Source organism: Neomonachus schauinslandi, chromosome 15 (genome assembly GCF_002201575.2).
Source record: "Neomonachus schauinslandi chromosome 15, ASM220157v2, whole genome shotgun sequence".
Classification (NCBI taxonomy): domain Eukaryota; kingdom Metazoa; phylum Chordata; class Mammalia; order Carnivora; family Phocidae; genus Neomonachus; species Neomonachus schauinslandi.
This window is the reverse complement of record NC_058417.1, coordinates 57,529,449-57,547,760: the sequence shown is the minus strand read 5'-3', so window position 1 is coordinate 57,547,760 and position 18,312 is coordinate 57,529,449. Positions and strand designations below refer to the sequence as shown.

At 63.2% G+C, this 18,312-nt stretch overlaps 2 protein-coding genes across 4 annotated transcripts in view; both read right to left on the bottom strand.

Annotated features, from left to right (window-relative positions):
* Nucleotides 1-725: 725 nt before the first annotated feature.
* On the bottom strand, nucleotides 726-15,927 carry GAA (alpha glucosidase). 3 transcript variants are annotated; one of them, XR_002479867.2, is made up of 20 exons: nucleotides 13,714-14,329; nucleotides 12,644-12,789; nucleotides 10,631-10,796; nucleotides 10,458-10,554; nucleotides 9,853-9,972; nucleotides 9,631-9,749; nucleotides 9,416-9,547; nucleotides 8,376-8,486; nucleotides 7,686-7,799; nucleotides 7,521-7,605; nucleotides 7,029-7,146; nucleotides 6,618-6,751; nucleotides 5,023-5,174; nucleotides 4,691-4,839; nucleotides 3,578-3,719; nucleotides 3,066-3,215; nucleotides 2,499-2,663; nucleotides 2,103-2,255; nucleotides 1,193-1,682; nucleotides 726-777 (listed from the first exon to the last, which is right to left on the bottom strand). XR_002479867.2 is itself a non-coding variant. In XM_021680932.2 (20 exons), exons 2-20 carry the CDS (start codon nucleotides 14,257-14,259, stop codon nucleotides 1,623-1,625), a joined length of 2,859 nt encoding a protein of 952 aa, XP_021536607.2. In that variant the 5' UTR covers nucleotides 14,260-14,303; nucleotides 15,861-15,927; the 3' UTR covers nucleotides 1,029-1,622. The 3 variants fall into 3 exon arrangements, 2 of the variants coding, with proteins under 2 accessions (XP_021536607.2, XP_044777545.1); XM_021680932.2 differs by lacking the exon at nucleotides 726-777 and adding an exon at nucleotides 15,861-15,927 and having other exon boundaries at nucleotides 1,029-1,682; nucleotides 13,714-14,303; XM_044921610.1 differs by lacking the exon at nucleotides 726-777 and having other exon boundaries at nucleotides 1,029-1,682.
* Nucleotides 15,928-17,054: 1,127 nt separating this feature from the next.
* The window catches only part of CCDC40 (coiled-coil domain containing 40), a 38,463-nt gene continuing 37,205 nt past the window's right edge, over nucleotides 17,055-18,312 (bottom strand). The window contains exon 20 of the mRNA XM_021680723.1: nucleotides 17,055-17,303. Within this exon, the coding sequence (XP_021536398.1) occupies nucleotides 17,055-17,303 (249 nt within the window). The remainder of the gene's footprint in view (nucleotides 17,304-18,312) is intronic.

Genomic DNA, 18,312 nt, shown 5'->3' with positions numbered 1-18,312 from the left:
CCCGTGCACGGAACCAGATTCTGCCCCAGGGCCTGCGGGAAGGAAGCAGCCGCGCTGCCCCTCGACCAGCCCGCGAGAGCCGGGCCACCCTCCCGGCCACCAGCACTGCGACGAGGTGAATCTGCTGTTTCCAGCCACTGACCGTGTAGTCATTTGTTAGTGATGGAAAACCTACAGTATCTCTAATCCATGTGTAATGTAGTGTACATCCGTAGCAGGCCAGTGGTCCACGTTAGAAAAGGGCCGGAGATTTGAACAGACACTTCCCCAGAGAAGATTTACGGGTGATGGACGGATCTAAGTCTGTGGAAAGATACTGGGCGTTGTTCGTCTGTAGGGACGGGCGCGGGGACCGGAGCGCCGCTCTCGCCAGGACGGCCGAAGGTGAGCCGGTGGGGGTCGGCGAGCGCCTGGGGCAGCGGCCGCCCTCACTGCTGCGGGGAACACAGATCGGCGCAAGCACGTCGGAGAGCAGTTTGGCAGCTTCTAGAACAGGAATCACACCACCCCCACACGACCTGACCATCTCACCCTGGCGTGTGCTCAAGAGAAACGAAGACCTGTTTGTCTTCATCAGCTCAATGCAGCTTTATCCACACTGGCCGAAAATCGAAACCAGCCCCGAGGCCCACTGAACAAACTGTGGCGTATCCACACGGAGGGAAGTCTTTGGTAGCGAAGCAGGGACGTACAGCGTGGGCGAGTCTCAGAGGAATCAGGCTGAGTGACAACGGACATGCCGGATGCTTCCATTTCCATAAACTTCTGGAAAACACACTGCAGACCAGTGGTTGCCTGGGATGGGGCTTGGGGGCCCATCTCCCACCCACCCTATGCCTGGACTCCAGGCCCAGTGGGACGTTCTCCGGTCACCTGAGAGGTGCCTGAAGGTGGCACGGGGTTGTGCCGCCTTCAGGGCACACAGTGACATGCGTCACCCCCCGGAGGGGCCCGTTGCATCCCCCCCCCCCCGGAGCATCCAGGGGCCCGTTGAGGATGGAGGGGCTGCCTCCATGTCATGGCCCTTAGACACATCCTTTCCGCCCTGAATCCCAGAAGGACCAGCAGAAGCTTGATTGCAGTGCCCCTTTTATTAAAAATAATTGCACTTAAGATCAAGGGTTTCCCTGGGTCCCGTGACTCCTCCGGAGTTCCCCGGGCCCGCTCTCATGGGACGGGAGGGCAGCCCCACCTGCTGCCGGGGGCGTTGCCCAGAAAGCAGCCTGCGGTGGCCAGAGCAGCAGCAGGGCCGCCCGTGGCGCGACCTCGGGGTGCAGGCACGGCAGTCTCATCCCGAGCACACCTCCGCTGTCTCGGACAGGCAGCTGGTGGCGGACGACATCACACACACACCAGTGACAAGCTTCAGAGAGGTACATCTTCCAGAACAGCCTTGCACACGCAAGGCAACCCTTGGGCCACAGCCCGTGGTATCCCCTGGTCCCAGGAGGTAGACGCATATGCAGATCTGGGTATTCGAGGGAGGTCAGCGCCATGAGACACGGGGCACGGGCTTCTGCCCGAGGCCCATCCGTCACATCCTGACCAAGGGTTCACAGGTGCTGGGGCCACGGTGAGATCCGTCTCCTCCTGTAAAGGATCAACGCACCACTGGCCCCGGGTTACGACCAACTGATGAGAAACTGCTCTCCCATCGTCAGTGAGACAGGGACGTCCAGGGTCTGGGAAAAAAATAAAAAATAAAAATCGACCACCACACAGTTGCCATCAGAGGGGAGGCCCCGAGCGCCCGGCAGACAGGAGCCTGGGCTTCGGTGCGTGGTGCGCTTGGGGCCGGCCCCAGCCCCGGAGGCTACTTGCTCTCTGCCTCCCCGGCTGAGTCCGGAGGATGAGCGTCCTCTGCATTGGCAGCCTCGGCTTTGGAAGCAGGCTGTCATTTAAACATGGCCCACGAGTCACCGTCCGTGTAGACACAGGCGGAGGAAAGACCCAGGGTGCACGGGGCCTGTCCTTCCCCTCCCTCCCTCACCCTTGTAAGACCTGGCTCAGCTGGTACCAGGTCCCCAGGGTCCTTGGCACCTCCCACCCCCTCGGCCATCCTGGGCGACAAGCCCTCTGGCCCCATCTGTGGGCCCTCTTGCCTTGGTGTCAGGGCTGTAGGTGAAGTTGGAGACAGGGACGCCATTGGAGAGGACCTGGCTGGGGGCCACAGCCACCCCCAGGATGGTCACCTTCCTCAGCTGCAGGCTGGCGCCCTCGCTGGTCACACGCACCAGCTCGTTCACGATGGTGTTCTGGCGGAATGGAGAGACAGAAGCGAGGTGTCAGAGGACGGCCCGGGAAGCCCTGCCGGTCGGGGTCGGGGGGTCTGGGCAGCAGTCGGCACCGTGCCCCTGGGCAAACCCTCAGGACGCCGGCAGGTGCATGAGGACTGGGTCAGGGCAGCTGGCCCATAGGCCCTGCTCCCTTCACAAGGCTGGCCTGGGCACAGGAGGCCCCCACGGCGCCCACCAGCTTGGGCAGGTCCTGGGACTCACATTCCTGGCCAGGAAGATGACCTTCGTGTAGTCTCCGCGCTCCAGCACCCCCAGGCTCTCCCCGTCATCCCAGAATAGCTCCCCTTGGGCCTCCCCGTTTGCGGTCAGGGCTGCGAGCAGGGCCATGGGCTGCTTCCGGGACTCCGTGGTTGTGAGGCCAGGGCCCTGGAAAAGTGGGTGGCACCTGTCAGCGTCTCAGGCCTGGCAGAGGCCTCCACCACCAGGACAGGAGGGACACTGGGCTGGGACAGCTCCGTGCTGCAAGAAAGCAGGATCCACAGGACAGCCTAGAGCGAGGGCTGGCGGGGGCCTGTGCTGACCACTCCGGCCAACGCAGACACCCTGGAGGGTGCGAGAGGCCAGGGAGGTTTGCAGGCTGCTTCCCAAGAAGAGCGCACGAAGCGGGCCTCCCCTCTGCCTGGCACAGCCAGTCAGTTCATCTTCAACCCTCAGACACTGTGCTCTGCCTGAGGTTTGGTTGGGGATGGACCCTCTCCTGAAGGGGCAGCATGGGGTCCTGGCAGCGCCAGGGCTGGACAGATCGACTCAGGTGCCCCGCCCGGGTACCTGCAGGGGGATGATGTGCCCAGCCCGGAGGTGGAGGTTGATGGTGTCCATTGGGGCCGGCAGGGTCACCCACTGCCCCTTGCTGTGGATGGCAGACGTGAGGGGAGCCCGAGGTGGAGGTGGGAGGCTGCTGAAGGCCTCTCCTGGCACCTGCAGGGACACAGCATGTCACCAAGAGCCGGGGCAGTGCCAAAGCCCCTGCGCTGTCACTGGGAGCCTCCAGCTCCATGCAGGGCCCTGGGGGTGGGGGGGAGGCAGAGACCCTGACCCAGGCCTGGGGCGGGGGCAGAATTCTGGAGTGGGAGAACTGTAGTCCAGGGGAGTTACCCACTCGGGCCTCAGTCTCCTCATCTGGAAAATGGGTCACTGCACAGCCTGGGTGGGAAGATGCATGGGGAGCCCTGGGCGAGGGCCCTCATGCACCCGGGTCTCCAGAAACATGCTCCCTTCCGCCATGTGGCCCACCCCCGCAGGGCCTGGAGGAGGGACACCTTTGGTCCCCGGGGACTCACCGTCTGCAGGTTGTACCACGTGCCAGGGGGGAAGTAGCCAGTCACTTGGACCTTCCCAGCCTCAAGCACGGGGGTAATGAGCAGAGCCGCCCCCCACAGGAGCTGGTGGTCCACCGTCCAGGTGTGGGGGTCCTCGGGGAACCTTCAAACAGGAGGGGCGGGCACCTGGGCCTGGTGACCTCTGAGGTCAGTGTGTTCAGGGGGCCCTCAGGGAAGCGCAAGGAGCCAGAGGACGCTGGGCGGGCCACGGCGAGGCGGGTTCCAGCCGCTGGAGCTCGGCGTGGGCAGTGGGCAGGCCCTCTCCCCGGCCACACACTCCGGGCAGGGCGCCGTCCGTGGCTCCCGTGGGGCAAACTCTCCCTGACTGCTGGTCTGCTGCTGGCTAGTCCGGGTCCTACCACCAGTCTGCGTCTTTCCTGTGAGTCTGGGACACTGACCACCCTAGTTTGTTTGCCTTTATAATTCTGCACTGAGGGAAGTCCTAATACTCTGTTTCTGTTCAGAGGAGTATAACTTTTTTTCCTAAATTCAACCCCCTCCCCCTTGCCTTTTGCTTCTGAGGCTTAGAAAGCCCTCTCCTGCCAGAGCACTGAGGGCCATTCGCTTCTGTGTCCCGTGGAACTTTCTAGAGCTTAGGTTTTAACGTCTAAGTATGTAATCCACCTGGAACTTAGGTTTGCACAGCGTGAGGGGAAAAATGGATTTTTGCAGAGAGCTAACAGATTTGCACTATGTGGGACTCCTCTGATCCACTGACTGGACATGACATTTTATTGCAGGGCACCTGTTGACGTATCTGAGTCCTACCTGGGGCACATCAGTTGGGTTTCTTCTGAGGTCCTTTTTCCACCCGTAAGCCAGCCCTGTGATGGTTTTATAACTCGCTTTACCACCTGGCTGGCCTGCTCTGTACTTGGTGTCCTTCACTCTGGGTTTTCAGGTACCTGGAATGTCCCCAGCCCTGAGCTGCGATCTCACGGGTGGGAAGTGGGGGTGCAAAGGGCCTCCCTCAGCTGCACTGGCCCCCTCATTCTGGGGACGACTCCCCCCCACCCCCCCGCAGCAGGACGTGGCCAGCCCCTGGGCCCTTGCTCCCCGAGCCCGGGCACTCACTCCAGGAAGAGGGGCCGGGCCACGGTCTCGCCCAGGACGTGGGCCCGGTGGAACAGCAAGTACAGGTAGGGCAGCAAGGCGTAGCGCAGGGCGAGGGCCTTCCGCATGGCTTCTTGCGCCGTCTCGCTGAACCTGTACGGCTCCTGAGGCTGCAGCGGGGGAGAGGGGGAGGGGGCAGCGGGGCGAAGGTGGGAGCACCTGGCCCTCGGGCCACGAGGTCCCCGCCTCTGCCCCGGGAGACCCGGCCTGCTGGCACATACGCCAAGTCACGCTGCTGCGCCCGCGGAGGGACCCCAGGGCAGGCCCCCACTGGCCCCCCCCCCAGCCCCTACCAGGCTGTTGAGGTCGTTGTGATTCCGCATGAACGGGTAGAAGGCCCCCAGCTGGGTCCAGCGCACACACAGCTCCTCCGAGGTGCTGCCCAGGAAGCCACAGATGTCGGCCCCGACCAGCGGCACCCCCAGCAGATTGAACAGCAGGATTTCTGGGAGGGCAGAGTCAGACTGGGGCTCAGCTACCCCCCCCGACGGTCAGCACCGCACTGGCCCTGGCGTCTTCCACCCGTGGTCAGCAGAAAGACCCGCCTCGCAGACCGCCTTCCGACACCCGGGGTGGGCAGAGCAGAACAGCCCGTTAGGGTTGACATGTGTCCCCCCAAAAGGGATGTTCGAGTCCTAACCGCCTGGGCTTATGAAGTGACCTTATTTGGAAAGAGGGTCTTTGCAGATGCAATTCAGCTGATGTCACTGGAGGGGATCCTGACCCAGTATGCCCGGTGGCCGCGTAAGAGGAAGCCCAGACCGTGACGACACACGTAGGGGAGAAGGCCGAGCCAAGACGGAGGCGGGGATCGGAGGGGCAGCCCCACACTAAGGACACCGAGGGCTGCCGGCCACTCCCAGAGACTCGAGGAAAGGCGCCCCCCTCTGACACCGCGAGTCCGACTGCGAGCCTCCAGGTCTGGGAGAGACCACGCTTCTGTTGCCGTGAGCACCCAGGGTGAGCTGGTGCATGCGTCAGGGAGGTTAGCGAGCCCCGGAGCCGCTGAAGGTTCTCGGCCGGCGCCACCCCACTGCTGCTCAGCAGGACCAGGCTGTGCTGGGCCCTCCCTCTCCTCAGGGTCCTCAGGGACCAGCAGCTGACGGGCAGGACCCGACCCAGCCTAGGGCCGTGGGGGACCCTTGCCTGGCTTGCAACAGGTCCCGGGACCTGCATGACCTCTGCCACGGGATGATCAGTGCATGCCAGAGCTTCAGCCCGAGACTCCGAGGCGGGCGCAGAGCTGGGAACCTAGCTCTCGAGGGGGCTTCAGAGGCTGGCCTGCAGGGGCCTGGGCCCTAGTGGGCCGCACCGCCCCCCCCAACGGTGAAATCAGAGCCAGTGGCATCTGTGGGCAGAGCTGGACAGCGGCTTCTAGAAGGAGGAATGGTTCCTCCCAGAGCTCGCCCAGGGCTTCCCCATGGCCCGAGGGTCTGCAGATGCATCCCACACAGCAGCAGGCCTGGGGCTACCAGAGAGCTTCCAGGCTGGGGGTCACCCAGGGAGGTCACCCCAGCCCCTTCCCCAGAGCTCCTGAGCCGTCAGCAGCATGAGAGCTCCTGAGAACTGAAGTCACTCCTCTGTGCAGGGGGGGTGCGCAGCACCTGCGGGCTGGGGCAGGACGCAGCCACCGGGAGGGACATCATGAGACGACACAATATGACCGCTGTGCAGACAGCGGCCGGGCCGAACCGGAGATGGAGGTGCCTGGGAACTCCAGCACCGCCCGCCGAGTGGCAGAGCGCCCCCCGTGAGCTGACCCACACCAGAGAGCTCAGCCGCCCGGGGCCCCCTGGGAGCCCGCAGCAGCGTCTCTGAGCCGAGCCGAGGCCGGCACTCGGTCTGGGCCCCGCTCCCCTCCGAGCGGCCGCTCCTGACGGGCTCTCACCTGGCACGGAGTACGAGAGCTGCTCCCAGCTGCTCCACACATCCCCTGTCCAGTGGCCGGCGTACCGGCCGTGGCCGGCGAAGGTCGAGCGGGAGATCACAAAGGGGCGCGTCCCCCGAGCCCTCACGAGGGCCCTGCGCAGAGCGGGGAGACAGGGCAGTGCAGAGCGGGGCTGCCCAGGAGCCCCTCAGGGGCCCCGCACCGAACTGGGGGTGCAGCAGGGAGGCAGAGCGGGGAGTGAGCAGCCCAAGGGGCCAAGGCCAGGAGGAGCGAGGGGGGCTCCGCCCGAGCCGCCAGGCCACCCTGCGAGGCGAGCCTGTCCCGGGAGGCCCCTCCAGGCTCCCGCCGGGCTTCCATGCAGTCGCCGTGGGCCCCCCTGAGGTGCGGGGCCGCCGGGAGCTCGGCCCTCACCTGTGGGAGGCGAGGGCTTCCGTCAGGCCGTAGAGGTTGTGCAGGTCATAGTGCGTGGAGAGGAACTGGCGGCTGGAGGCACAGAGGGTGGCGGCCCGCAGCGTCCCGCCAACCACCCCTGGGAGAGGGGGGCTGTCTCCGTCTGTGGAGCCTCCGCCTGGCCGGCTGGTGCCCCCCACATCCCAGGAGCCCCCTCGGAACTTGGGGCGTCCCCTTTTCCAAGGACGGGGATACGGTGGAGGCTGAGGCCGGCCTTTGCAGACCGCAGACTTGACGTCCACCTGCTCCTGACCCGTTCCAAGTCCCTCCCCGTTCCTGTCCCTAAGCCCGAGACACCTTCCCTCTGAAGGGCCCCGCCCGGCCGCGTGGCCCAGCTGACGTCTCGCCAACCCGACCTTCCTCCTGGGGTTGCCCTCCCCTTTCCAGGGTGGCCGTGCCCATTGGCTCCTCAGAAAGGAGAGCTGGCCCGTGGGGGCAGGTGGGAGAACTCACCTGGTACGTAGGGCGGATTCTCCAGGTCATTGTCAGGGCAGCCGTCCACAGAGCCCTTTACAAAATTGGAGGGCTCGTTCATGTCCTGCAAAAAGAGGCCCTGGTCGTGGGCGCTCTGCCGTGGGCAGACGCTGGGGCCAGTCCCCCAGCCCCCGGGACACTCACGATCCACATGCCGTCGAAGGGCACCTGGGCATGGAACTCAGACACCATGTCCTGCCACCAGTCCAGGGCCTCGGGGCTGGTGAAGTCGGGGAAGGCAGTGAGTCCGGGCCACACCTGCAGCAAAGGCCAGAGGGGAGACCAGGCCCCCCCAGAGCTACAGCCCTGCTCGTCTGCCTGGGGGTGGACAGTCTGTGGAGGTGAGTGTCGGCGGCGGTAGGGGCCGTGGGGGGGAACGTGACTGAGATCTCACTTTCAGACAGAGGCCCCAGAACTGAGTTGTGGACATCTGCTCCCCTGGCAGCCTCCCCGGCCTCCCCTCAGCTGGGACCCCCCTCCCCTTGGTTGCGGGCACGCCCTGGAAGGGGAAGTTGGGGACTCTGCCAGGCACCCCCGTGGGAAGGCCTGGGAAGCCCCCAGGGGCCTGAGGACACAGAGACCCTTGCTAAGGGTCTGCAGAGCTCGTGCCTGGGCTGGGCCCAGCTGCCCACAAAGTCAAGGGCCCCCGATGGAAGGATTCGAGGTGGTATCAGGAGCCCCCGTCACTTCTAGCTGTGACCACCCCCCCACCCCCCGCCCTACACAACAGGATGATTTTTTTAATCCCATCCTCTTCCTGAACAGCGAGCGCCCCGTTGCCACTGGCTGGGGACTCCTGCTTTCTCACCCCGTGTCCCCTGGCCCCCACCCTACCTTCCCAATCAGAGGCTGCCCAGTCTCATTGGTGATGAAAACCCTCCTCCGCAGACCCTCGTCGTAGGGTCGGTAGCTGCCGGGGGGGCTGGAGCTGCTGATGGCAGGGTCCTGAGCGGGGTGTGGGGGGAACCAGTCAGGAGAAGGAAACGCTCCAAAGCCAGGCACCAATTACTGGGGAAGTGAGAAAATGCTCTCGATACATCGTTAGGAAGAACAAAGCCAGGAGTGAGCATGCATGTGCACACGCACACGTCTGCTGAGAGACCGGCCCACGGGGCACCTGGATGCACATTTTGGCTCTGCTTTACAGGTTCTAGAGTTTCACAAATGTTCTACAGTGAACACTGATTTCTTTCAGAATAAAAGAAGGTCTGCATCTGCCCTCCCTGCCCTGAGTGGCCTCGGATGCCGGCTGCGCTCCGAGGGGCCGAGCTGAGGGAGATGGCCTGCGTCAGCACGATTCGGACCTCTGGGCAGACCGGATTCCTCCGCTATGGGGTGTCCGCCGTGCAGCTCCGCAGCCTCAGCGCCCCTTCCCCATCTCCTCTGGCCAGGTGGCTAGGCACTCGGCCCAGCCGCACCAGCACTCGGGCTGCAGGGATTGGCCCCGGGGGACTGTGGCGGCTCGGAGCCCGGCCCCGAGCCTGGCCCTCCTTCCCGTGAGGCAGAACTGAGTGGGGGAGAGGCAGGGCCACGAGACACTCGGAGCCTCCGTGGCTCCAGCTGCCCGGGCATGCAGCACCACCCCGGCCCTCCCAGTACTGGGGGCCGGGAGCCGAGCGCAGACCCCTTGCTTGAAGCCGTTCATGTAACCTGCAGCCGAAGGGATCCCGAGCAACAGATGTTTCCAGGGACCCTCAGGCTGGACATCACTGGGCAGCAGGGACCCAGTCTGTACGTCTGATGTTCCCTCAACAGCCGAGACCCTCAGGAAACGTCCCCAGTGACCTCGGCAAACACGAGGCAGTTGAGGTACCAGGTCTCTCCCCCGCCCAGAGAGGCAGCCCCACGCGGCGCAGGACAGGAGGGCCACTCACCACGATCATCACGTACCGCCGGCCGTCCTGGTGGAGCTCCTGCACCATGGCCGGCAAGTCCCTGAAACCGTCCTTGTTGAAGGTGAAGTCCCTCCTGGCGTCCATGTAGTCTAGGTCATTCCACTGCGTGTCCTGCAGCCAGCACGGGGACCGCTGCAGCCGGCCTGGGGGCCTGCGTCCCGGCCCAGCCCCCAGCACGCCCTCCCAGCACTCACCAGCGGGAAGCGGGCCCTGGTCATGTTCTCTACCACCTGGCGGGTGATGGTGGTGGAGGGGTAGCCCCAGCGGCAGAGGTGGAAGCCCAGGCCCCAGTACGGCGGCATGAACGGGTAGCCTGCAGCCGGGGAGGGGAGCTCCGTGAGCAGGCTGGCAGCCGGAGGGGAAGAGGGACGGGAGGGGCAGGGGAGGGGCAGTGCGGGGCCAGGGAACAGGCCTACCCACGACTTCCAGGTATTGCTGCACCACGCTCTTGGGCTCAGGGCCCAGGAAGATGTACACATCCAGGATCCCACCTGTCGACCTCCAGCTGAGGGCCGGGCTCGGCTGCAGGACCACATCTGGGGGAAGTAGCCGTGGGGCTCAGGAACAAATACCCATGCCCCATTCCCCCCACCCCTGCCCCCGTGGCACCTTGAAGAAGGGCCACATCCCACCCAGGGAAGCTGGGAGCAGCCTGCTTAGGGCCTGGGGACAGTTCCTCTGAGCCGGGCTGCTTGAAGAGCCTGGAGCAGAACAGACCCCAGGACTCCCCTTGCTGGCCTCTGCTCAGAGCGCACTTCGGGGTACCCAAGGACAGAGCTGGCAGAGGCCACAGCCCACTGGACTCATTTCTGGGGAGCGCAAACAAGGCCCGACGCCCTGCCCACGGCCCCAGTCCTCTACCGCTAGCCTGTCCCAACAGGTGCAGACAGCCCCGCGCTCCCCCCATGGAGGGGGTACGGCCACCCCCAGGGAAGCCGCTGGCCTAGGGGCTCAGAGGGAGCACCGGCTGCGGGACACGGGGACCAGGGTGAGTGCTAGGGGTGGTTGCCCACCTGCTTACCCATGGCATTGCTGTTCAGCAGGAAGACCCCGTGAGCTGACCCGCCGTCCTCCAGCACCAGGTAGAAAGGGTGCGATCCATACAGGTTCACGTTGGGCTGGGCATGTGGACACAGCACGTGAGCGCCCTCACCCACATGGCGTGTCCAATCCCCTCCTTGCTGCCCCCTTTACCGAGGGGGCGATGTCCCGGTTCCAGAGGGTGATCTTGGTCCAGTTGGTGCTGAGCATCAGGGAGCCGAGATGCTCGGCAAGGCCTGTGATTTGCTGGGATGGCAGGGAGGTGGACAGCTGCAGAAACTGGTCGGTGAAGAACAGGGGGGCCACTGTCGTGTTCAGCCTGCCGGAAAGAGCCCAGGCAGCCTTGCAACCTAGGCAGCCAGATGACCCCGAGATGGACCCTCCCAGAGAGACCCCTGGTGCCCCCTGAGGAGGGCTGGGGTGGCCTGGCCACCTCTATGACACACTGACCCCAGGACAGAAGCAGCCACCGGAGGTCCAGTGACCCTCGGGACCTAACCCAGGTGTGGAGAGCTCCCACAGCCCTACCTGGCTATGCCCATGTTGCCCCAGGTGGGCATCCAGCAGGGGACTGCCCCATAAGCCCTGGTCGCAAGCAGGTGCCAGGCAAGGGCTGCCCGAACCCTTCCAGTCCTAGGAGTTGTGGCCCCGAACTCCTTTTGCAAGGGTCAGACTGCTCCCAGACCCCAGCCATGACCTTCCCCAGAGCCATGGAACTGTCCACCCAGGGGTGGCCAGGACCCCGAGGTTGCACAGGGTCAGGGCGAGGCAAGAACCACAGATGGGGCACGAAAGACCTATTAATGCTGATTTCATGGAATGATGTCCCATTGCACCCTGCCTGCCCCTGGGCAAGACTTATCTGTGTGTTTTCAAGACCAAAGTCTGATTAAATGCTTCAGAAAACTTCTCTCCGGTCTCTGCTCAAAGGTCAGCTTCCTAGAGAGGCCTTCTGTAGCCCCCACTCCAGAGCCAGCCCTGCCCTCCGCATCTGCACAGCTCCTTTCTAGAACTTTGTTAGCATTGTTACTCCTGACATCGAACTTGGCCTCACTCACTGCCCCTTCCCACTGTGTCAGCCCTGGGGGCAGCTCCATACTGCTCAGCCAAGAACGGGCAGAAAAGAAACGCATTTCAAGAGGTGAGTTCTCCTAAGACTAAGGCAAGTCCAAGCTCATTCCCGAGTATGTAACTGAGTCCAGTGACAAAAAGGAGCCTTGTCAACCCAGGGCACATATTTACGTGGCACTGTGTGGACAAAGCACACAGGGTGCGTCCTGTGAAAATGTGCTTGCATAATCCGCCGTCAGGATAGATGGCGGGGTGTCGGCAGAACTGCTGCCCTGGCCCACGGCTCTGGGAGGGGACATGTCTGACACTGGGAGTCACAGCCACCACTTTGGATTCCAGGATGCTTTGCTGCATCCAATTCCCAGGGTGTGATGGGGGCGGTGGAGGTGATGCGTTCCCTGGAGACGAGGGCACGACCAACCGATGCCCTCACCCTCGCTACCCATCCACGAGCATCTGCTGTGGGTCAGAACCTCCTTCGGAGCTGGAGGCCCAGGAGCGAGCTTCTGGAACGGGAAAGGCTCCTTGGCGGGCAGACAGCAGCAACGATTCGGACAAACCTAAGATCTCAGGGGGACACAAGCCCCGGGGGGACGCAAAACAGACAGTGGCCAACAGCATGGATGCCGGGCCCTGGCTCAGAAGCTGCCAGCAAGCCGCCTCAGTCTCCCTCTCCGGACAGTGGGGATGGTAACAGCACCACTTCTGAGCCGTCGGGGTGCCGGATGTGCCTAAGTGACACGCGGTATTTGACGATCAGTAACACATGTGAACGTAAAGCGGCGAGGGGACGTTGCCTGCGGTGGGCGTGCCGTTTCTCACCGGACCGAGGTTTCTCAGCCTCGGCACTTTTGACATTGGGGTGGGAGTGCTCTGCGTGGTGGAGCCATTGCCAAAGGTCCCCTGGAGGACGGCTCCCCCAGCAGGCCCTACCTGGGGGGCGTCAGGAGGGCATCTGCAGGGGGGTTGCTGAGGGACCTGAATGAGGTGAGGGAGGGCTCCAGGCGGAGGCAGCGGTGAAGAGCCCCAAGGGAGAGTGGGGGACGGTGCCCTGATGCCCCCACCTGGGGTGGGGGCACAGAGACCAGCACTCACAGCACCCGGCCGTCCAGCTTCCGGCGCACGACCACCCCGAAAGGCTCCTCCTGGAACTCCACGCTATAGAGTGTGGACGAGGCCCGGCTGTGGACATGCGGGGTCTCCAGGGGCACCTCGTAGCGCCTGTTGGCGGGATCCTTGATCTAGGAGTCAGATGGAGGTGCCATGAGGCCCTCTGGGGGCCAGCACGCCTCCCCCTCCTTCCTCGCCCCCCAGAGTCCCGGTGTGGTCAACTGAGCCTCCATTTCCTCACGTCCAGAACCCCGTGTGGGTCGCCAGGGAAGACACACAACACCCAGTCAATCTGAATTCCAGATAAACAACTCTTCCCAGCATGTCTCCAATATCGCACGAGACGCACACTAAAAAAATAAACCCATTCCTTGGTTTTCTGGAATTCAAAGTTACCGAGCGCATCCTGCATCTTTATTTGCTAAGTCTGGCAACACTGCTCCACTCAGCATGCCTGTCACAGGGTGGCTGAGAGATTAGAGCACCCAGCTCAGCTCTGTCTGCTACGCAGTAATCACTCAGTAAATGCTGGCTGTTAGAAAGTACTTTGTGAAAATTATTATGGATTGTGTGCTTCAGGCTCTCTCGGCTTGGCCTCCTCGTGTTCAGTCCTTGGGTTTCTGCTGGGCAACTGTTACGTGCCAGACTATGTTCCAGGGGCTGGGAATCAGCAGGGAGTAAATCAGACAAGAGGTCCCCCCCCTCAGGCGAACGGACAATCATCACATTCCACTGTCCACTGCCCCGAACATCCCCCCATCCTCCCTGTCCACCTCTCCCCTTGCTGACTCTGTCCTGTAGGACTTCAGGTTCCTGGTGGGATGTCACTTACTGGGGGAGACCTGACCTCCCTCCACTGTGCCCTGAGCCCTGCCCTCTAGAGCATGTTCTAGAACCTTCTAATCAGTGTCTTAGTGGCCACTGCTCCCTGAGTGTAGGCACTGTGTGCTCACTCCTGGACTCCCAGTGAAGGCACACAACACATTTGCACACCAAACCAACACTTCATCTGCTGCCCGCCCACGTTTTCTCTGCCCCTGTCTGGCCCTGCCCACCGTGAAGTGAAGCCGGCTCTCCGTCTCTAGCAGCATGTCCAGCCGTAAGGTCAAGATGTCCTTGGGGAAGAAGGTTGGGGTGTTGCGGGTCAGGGTGGCCGTGTAGCCTGTCTCCGTGGTGGTCAGGTTCTCCAGCTTGTAACTCGGGTAGCTGGGTGGGAAGAAGCACCAGGGCTGCCCCATCCGGGGGATCTGAGGCCACTGCCTTGCAGGCCGGTAGCAGCAGCCCCGGGCCTCACACTGCTCCTGGGTGATGGCCTTGTCGGGGGCACAGTCGAAGCGGCTGTTGGGGGGCACATCACACTGTGTGGGTGCTGCTCGGGGACTGCCGTGGTGCCCTGGGGTGGGCTGGGGGCCTGGGTCACTGGCTCCCTGCTGGCAAGCACGATAAAGCTCCTCAGGTACTTGGGAGACACCACGCTGCTCTTGGGGGACCACCAAGAAATCATGGAGAAGGACGTGCCCCAGGAAGGCGGCGCTGGCCAGGCAGACAAAGGTGCAGACTCCCAGCAGGGGGCGGGAGCTGGGAGGCCACCTCACGTCCATGGTCACTGGCACCAGCTGGCAGCCGGCTGGGTCCTGGAGGCCTGCTGAGAGAGGAGCTGGGCTCAGCAAGGAAGGCGGGACGGAGTGGCCGGGGGTGGTTCAGGAGGCTCTCACAGCTTCCAGACGTGGACCTGTGGCTGGTCCGGCAGTGCCCAGGGTGCGGTGGGCCGAGAACGCGGGGCAGGCGAGGATAGGCAAGCTCCCGGCACTGTTTAGAAAGACAGGGAAGGGAAAAGGGAAAGCCGAGAAAAGCCCCGAATAGGGAGTTTCAGAATACCCTGTACTGAGTGCTTACAAATGAGATGCGTTTAAAATGTGCGTAAAATGATTTAAAGACATGTGAAGACCTACGTGGGAGGCTGACAAGTGGAACAAACAAGTCACAACACGCAGAGCAAAGAGGGAGCCCTGCTTCTGCAGAGACTGTGGCCGAATCACTCTGTTTTGGCAAATGAGCTGGAAGTGGAAGGGCCCTCGGGGAGACCCACCACTTTCTCTCCGCCCCTCTTCTGCTGCCCGGGGTGTGGCTAGAGCCTGGTAAGAAGTCTTGGGCCACACTCCCGGGACAGCCCCCCGGCCCCGGTAGGTGGAAGGCCCTCCCTGCCCCTGCAGTTAGGTGTGGAGCAGCCCCTCTCTCTGGCTCCTCCGGAGCTAAGTCTGTTACTGCCTGCATTTTGCTTCTCTGTATGTTCTAAATATTTTATAATGAACACTGTTGGCCCAGCTCCTCCGAGGAGCAAGACACCAAAAAGACCAAACGGGCAAGGATTTAATTAGGGGAGTCCTTTCTCTCCGAGAGAAAATGTGCCAGGACCTGGGGACAAAGACTATATATTTTTTTATACCAGTGTCCCAGCTGTACCTGCCCTCATCCAGACACACGTGACACCCTGTGATCACGGGGAGGCAGGGACTAGGGAACTCACCCTTGGGAGCTCTTGGGCAGTGCCCGTGGCCCTCCCCACCCAGAGTTCAGGAGCGCAGGGGTGGCCAGGGGCACCGCAGGGCCAGCACTGGTCCCCTGCCGCTGTGTCCACTCTGCACAGGGAAGAGACTCTAGAAACGGGAAGGGCTGTCAACCAGAGGGCTTGACAATTTAGACAAAATGGGGAAAAACACCGAAGGTCAAGAGGTCAAGTGGCGCTGCCTGCCGGGAGGGCCTGTGACCTCGCTTTCAGGGAAGTGGCTCGGAGCCGCTGCTCCCCCCCCCGCCAAGGGTGGTGGTGTAGACAAGCCGGGTTCAAAGTCCAGCTGTGCCCTGACCAGAGAGGCAGGGTCCCTTACCCTGTGCCTCAGTTTCCTCCCCAGAATGGGGCAAGGCAGCCTCCGTCGCCCAGCACCGAGGGCGTGGATGAGACCGTGGAGTCCCCGGGGTCCCCGTCGTTAACCGCTGCCCGCCGCCCGGGGACCCTGGCACGACGCGCTCAGCTTCTCCACTAGCAAACCACAGAGAATAAATCCCGTCGATCGATCGGTCCCTCCCCCTTAGGGAGTCACTGCTGTCCGGACCGCCGAGCCCCTAGTCGGAGCGGGCGCCGCAGTCCGTCCCCGTCCCGCCCCGCCCTTCACTGGGACCCCCCACAGCCCCCTGGTCCGCTCACCTCCGCGCACGCTCGCCCAGCCTGGGCCCCGCCCGCTCACCTCCGCGCACGCGCACCCAGCCCGCCTCCCTCTCCGACCCCCACTCCCCGCCGCGTTAGTCTCCGCGCACGCGCGCCCGGTCCGCTCCCCCCCACCCCCTCTCGCAGCTGGCCTCCGCGCACGCGCTCCGGCCCGCAGCGGCCACCCGGCGTCAGGCGCTGGCAGGCACGCGCCAGAGGGGGCGGGGCGGACCGGGTGACAGCCCGCCCGCGCAGGCGCCCTGGGCGAGGGTGTGCGCCTCCGGCCGCGCGCGCCCAGTGCTGGCGGGCCTTTTCCGTCCCCACCGGCCGCTGCGCCGGGAGCCTGGGAGGAGGACGAGCGGTGCGCACCTGCCGAGACGCGCGGGCAGGGCAGGGACTGGGCGCCGGCCTTGGGGCCTCCCCGACGGGGACCGCGGGCTCGCTCACTCCGTAGCCCGTCAACTGAAGCCGTTCGGGAAGGGAGAGCGTCTCGTACCCCGAAAAGCGGCGGCTGTGCGACCTGACCTGGCGCTTCGAGGGGCGCCTCCCGCCGCGAGGGTGCGGCGCGGGCGGGGCCTGTTTCTGACGCGCTGGCGGATAAAGACGCCTTTCTGCCGCATTCAGAAAAAAAATTTATTTTTCTGCTGAAAAGTTTGAAAGTGAAATGGTTTTGTAGGCCCTTTCCGAGGACTGCGCGGAGAAGCTGCCAGGTGGCAAGGTGCTCAGGCGGCGGGGCGGGGGCGGAGTCACCCCAGGGGATCACAGGAGGGGTGAGAACTGCGCGGGGACAGCTGGGGAGGTGGTGCGTCCTCGGGGCGCCGGGCACCTCGCCGCTCTCCATCGGGCCCTCCTCCTGGACATCGCACATCGGACTCTGGAGCGGGACCGGGGCATAAGCAGGAGGCACTGCGGTCCCCTCTGGTCACTCTCAGGGAGGAGGCGGGTGCATTCCCAAACCCCGAGTAAGTCCAGCGTGGGGTGCAAGACTCCCCGAAATGCCACCGGAAACGCTGGGAGTCGACTTGGCTGCAACTGCTGGGGGGCTGAAAGAATCCGGATCTGCTGTGCGGGCCTACCTGAAAGGGCGTCACTCTCTGAGGGTGGACATGGCTTGATACACAGAATTCTGGTCTCTTCCACGGTGGGGGGGGGGGGGAGGAGCAGGCCGTGGAAGGTGGGGGTCCAGGCTGCTCTCTAGGGGGACTCAGACGGCTGGAGCTTGCTGGCAATGGTCTGGCTGACCTTGAGTAGGGCTTCCTGGAACTGGGGGTACTCGTCCTTCACGTGGTCGAGGATGGTGCTGATGACGCCCAGTCGGTTGTCCAGGCGTCTGTGCTCGGCCAGCAGCAACTGCTTGGAGCGGAACAGGAACACGTACCTCCCGTCCTTCACAGCCTGGAGGTGCTTGACCCGCGTCTGCAGGGCCACCAGCTCTGAGAGGTTCTTGGGTGGGACAAAAAACCCGCATGAGGTTATGCAGTTTGAAACAGGACACCTGCTGCCCCCACAAATTCAGGACTGGAGGAAATGCCAGGGGGAGAAGAGGCTGATGCGCAGTGAGCTGGGCCTTCTCCTTTGCCCATTGTCTGAGAGACATTTGACATTGCTGGGTGCCGGTCCCACAGTGGACACTTCCCTGCGCTCCCTTCCCCATCTCTGCTGATCAGGCTCGGACCCTGCAGACCCAGTTGGCCCCACTCTTCTGCTCACACCACATCCAGTCTAGCAGGAAATCCCATTGGAGCAGCTGAAATTATATGCAGAATCCCACAGCTTCTCACTAGCCTCATGGCTACAGCCCTGGTTTGTGCATCACCTCAAGTAGGCCTCCTCTGTCTACCCTTGACCCTTCAACATCAGAACCAGAGTGATCCTCCTAAATCTGAGCCATGTGTCAGCCCCAAACCCTCTGCTGTCTTCCCACACCCCTGAGAAGAGCTCAAAGTCAAGATCACCGCCGCCCCCTGGCTGTGCACAGCATGGGGTGTGGTCTCTCTGCCCTCAGGTCCAGCCTGCTGGCCTCTGGCTGCGCCTAGAGTGGTCTCCTGACCTGCTTTACCCAGCCGGCTCACTCCCTTGCCACCTTCAAGTCTGGACTCAAATGTTTTCTCGAACTACCCTACTTAACACCACCCCCCCCTGCCCCACCAGGGCCCTTTCTCTCCTTTATTTTCTCCGGAGTATTTATCACCACCTAACACGAGCTGTCTTTTTCATTCATTTTGTTTATCATGTGTCCCTCTGTCCTCCCTCAGGAGGCCTGCTCTGTAGCCTTAGCACCCAGGGCAGGGCCTGGCCCATAAAAGATGTGCGATATTATTAGATTATTAGGGCATGTGAGGTGAGTGAGTGATCACAGAGCGATGGGCAGTGCTGGGATCCCTGAGCTTAACTGCATCAGGAGGAGGCCTTGCCCAAGGGCGCACTGCTGCTGTGAGGGGCAGGCTCCATG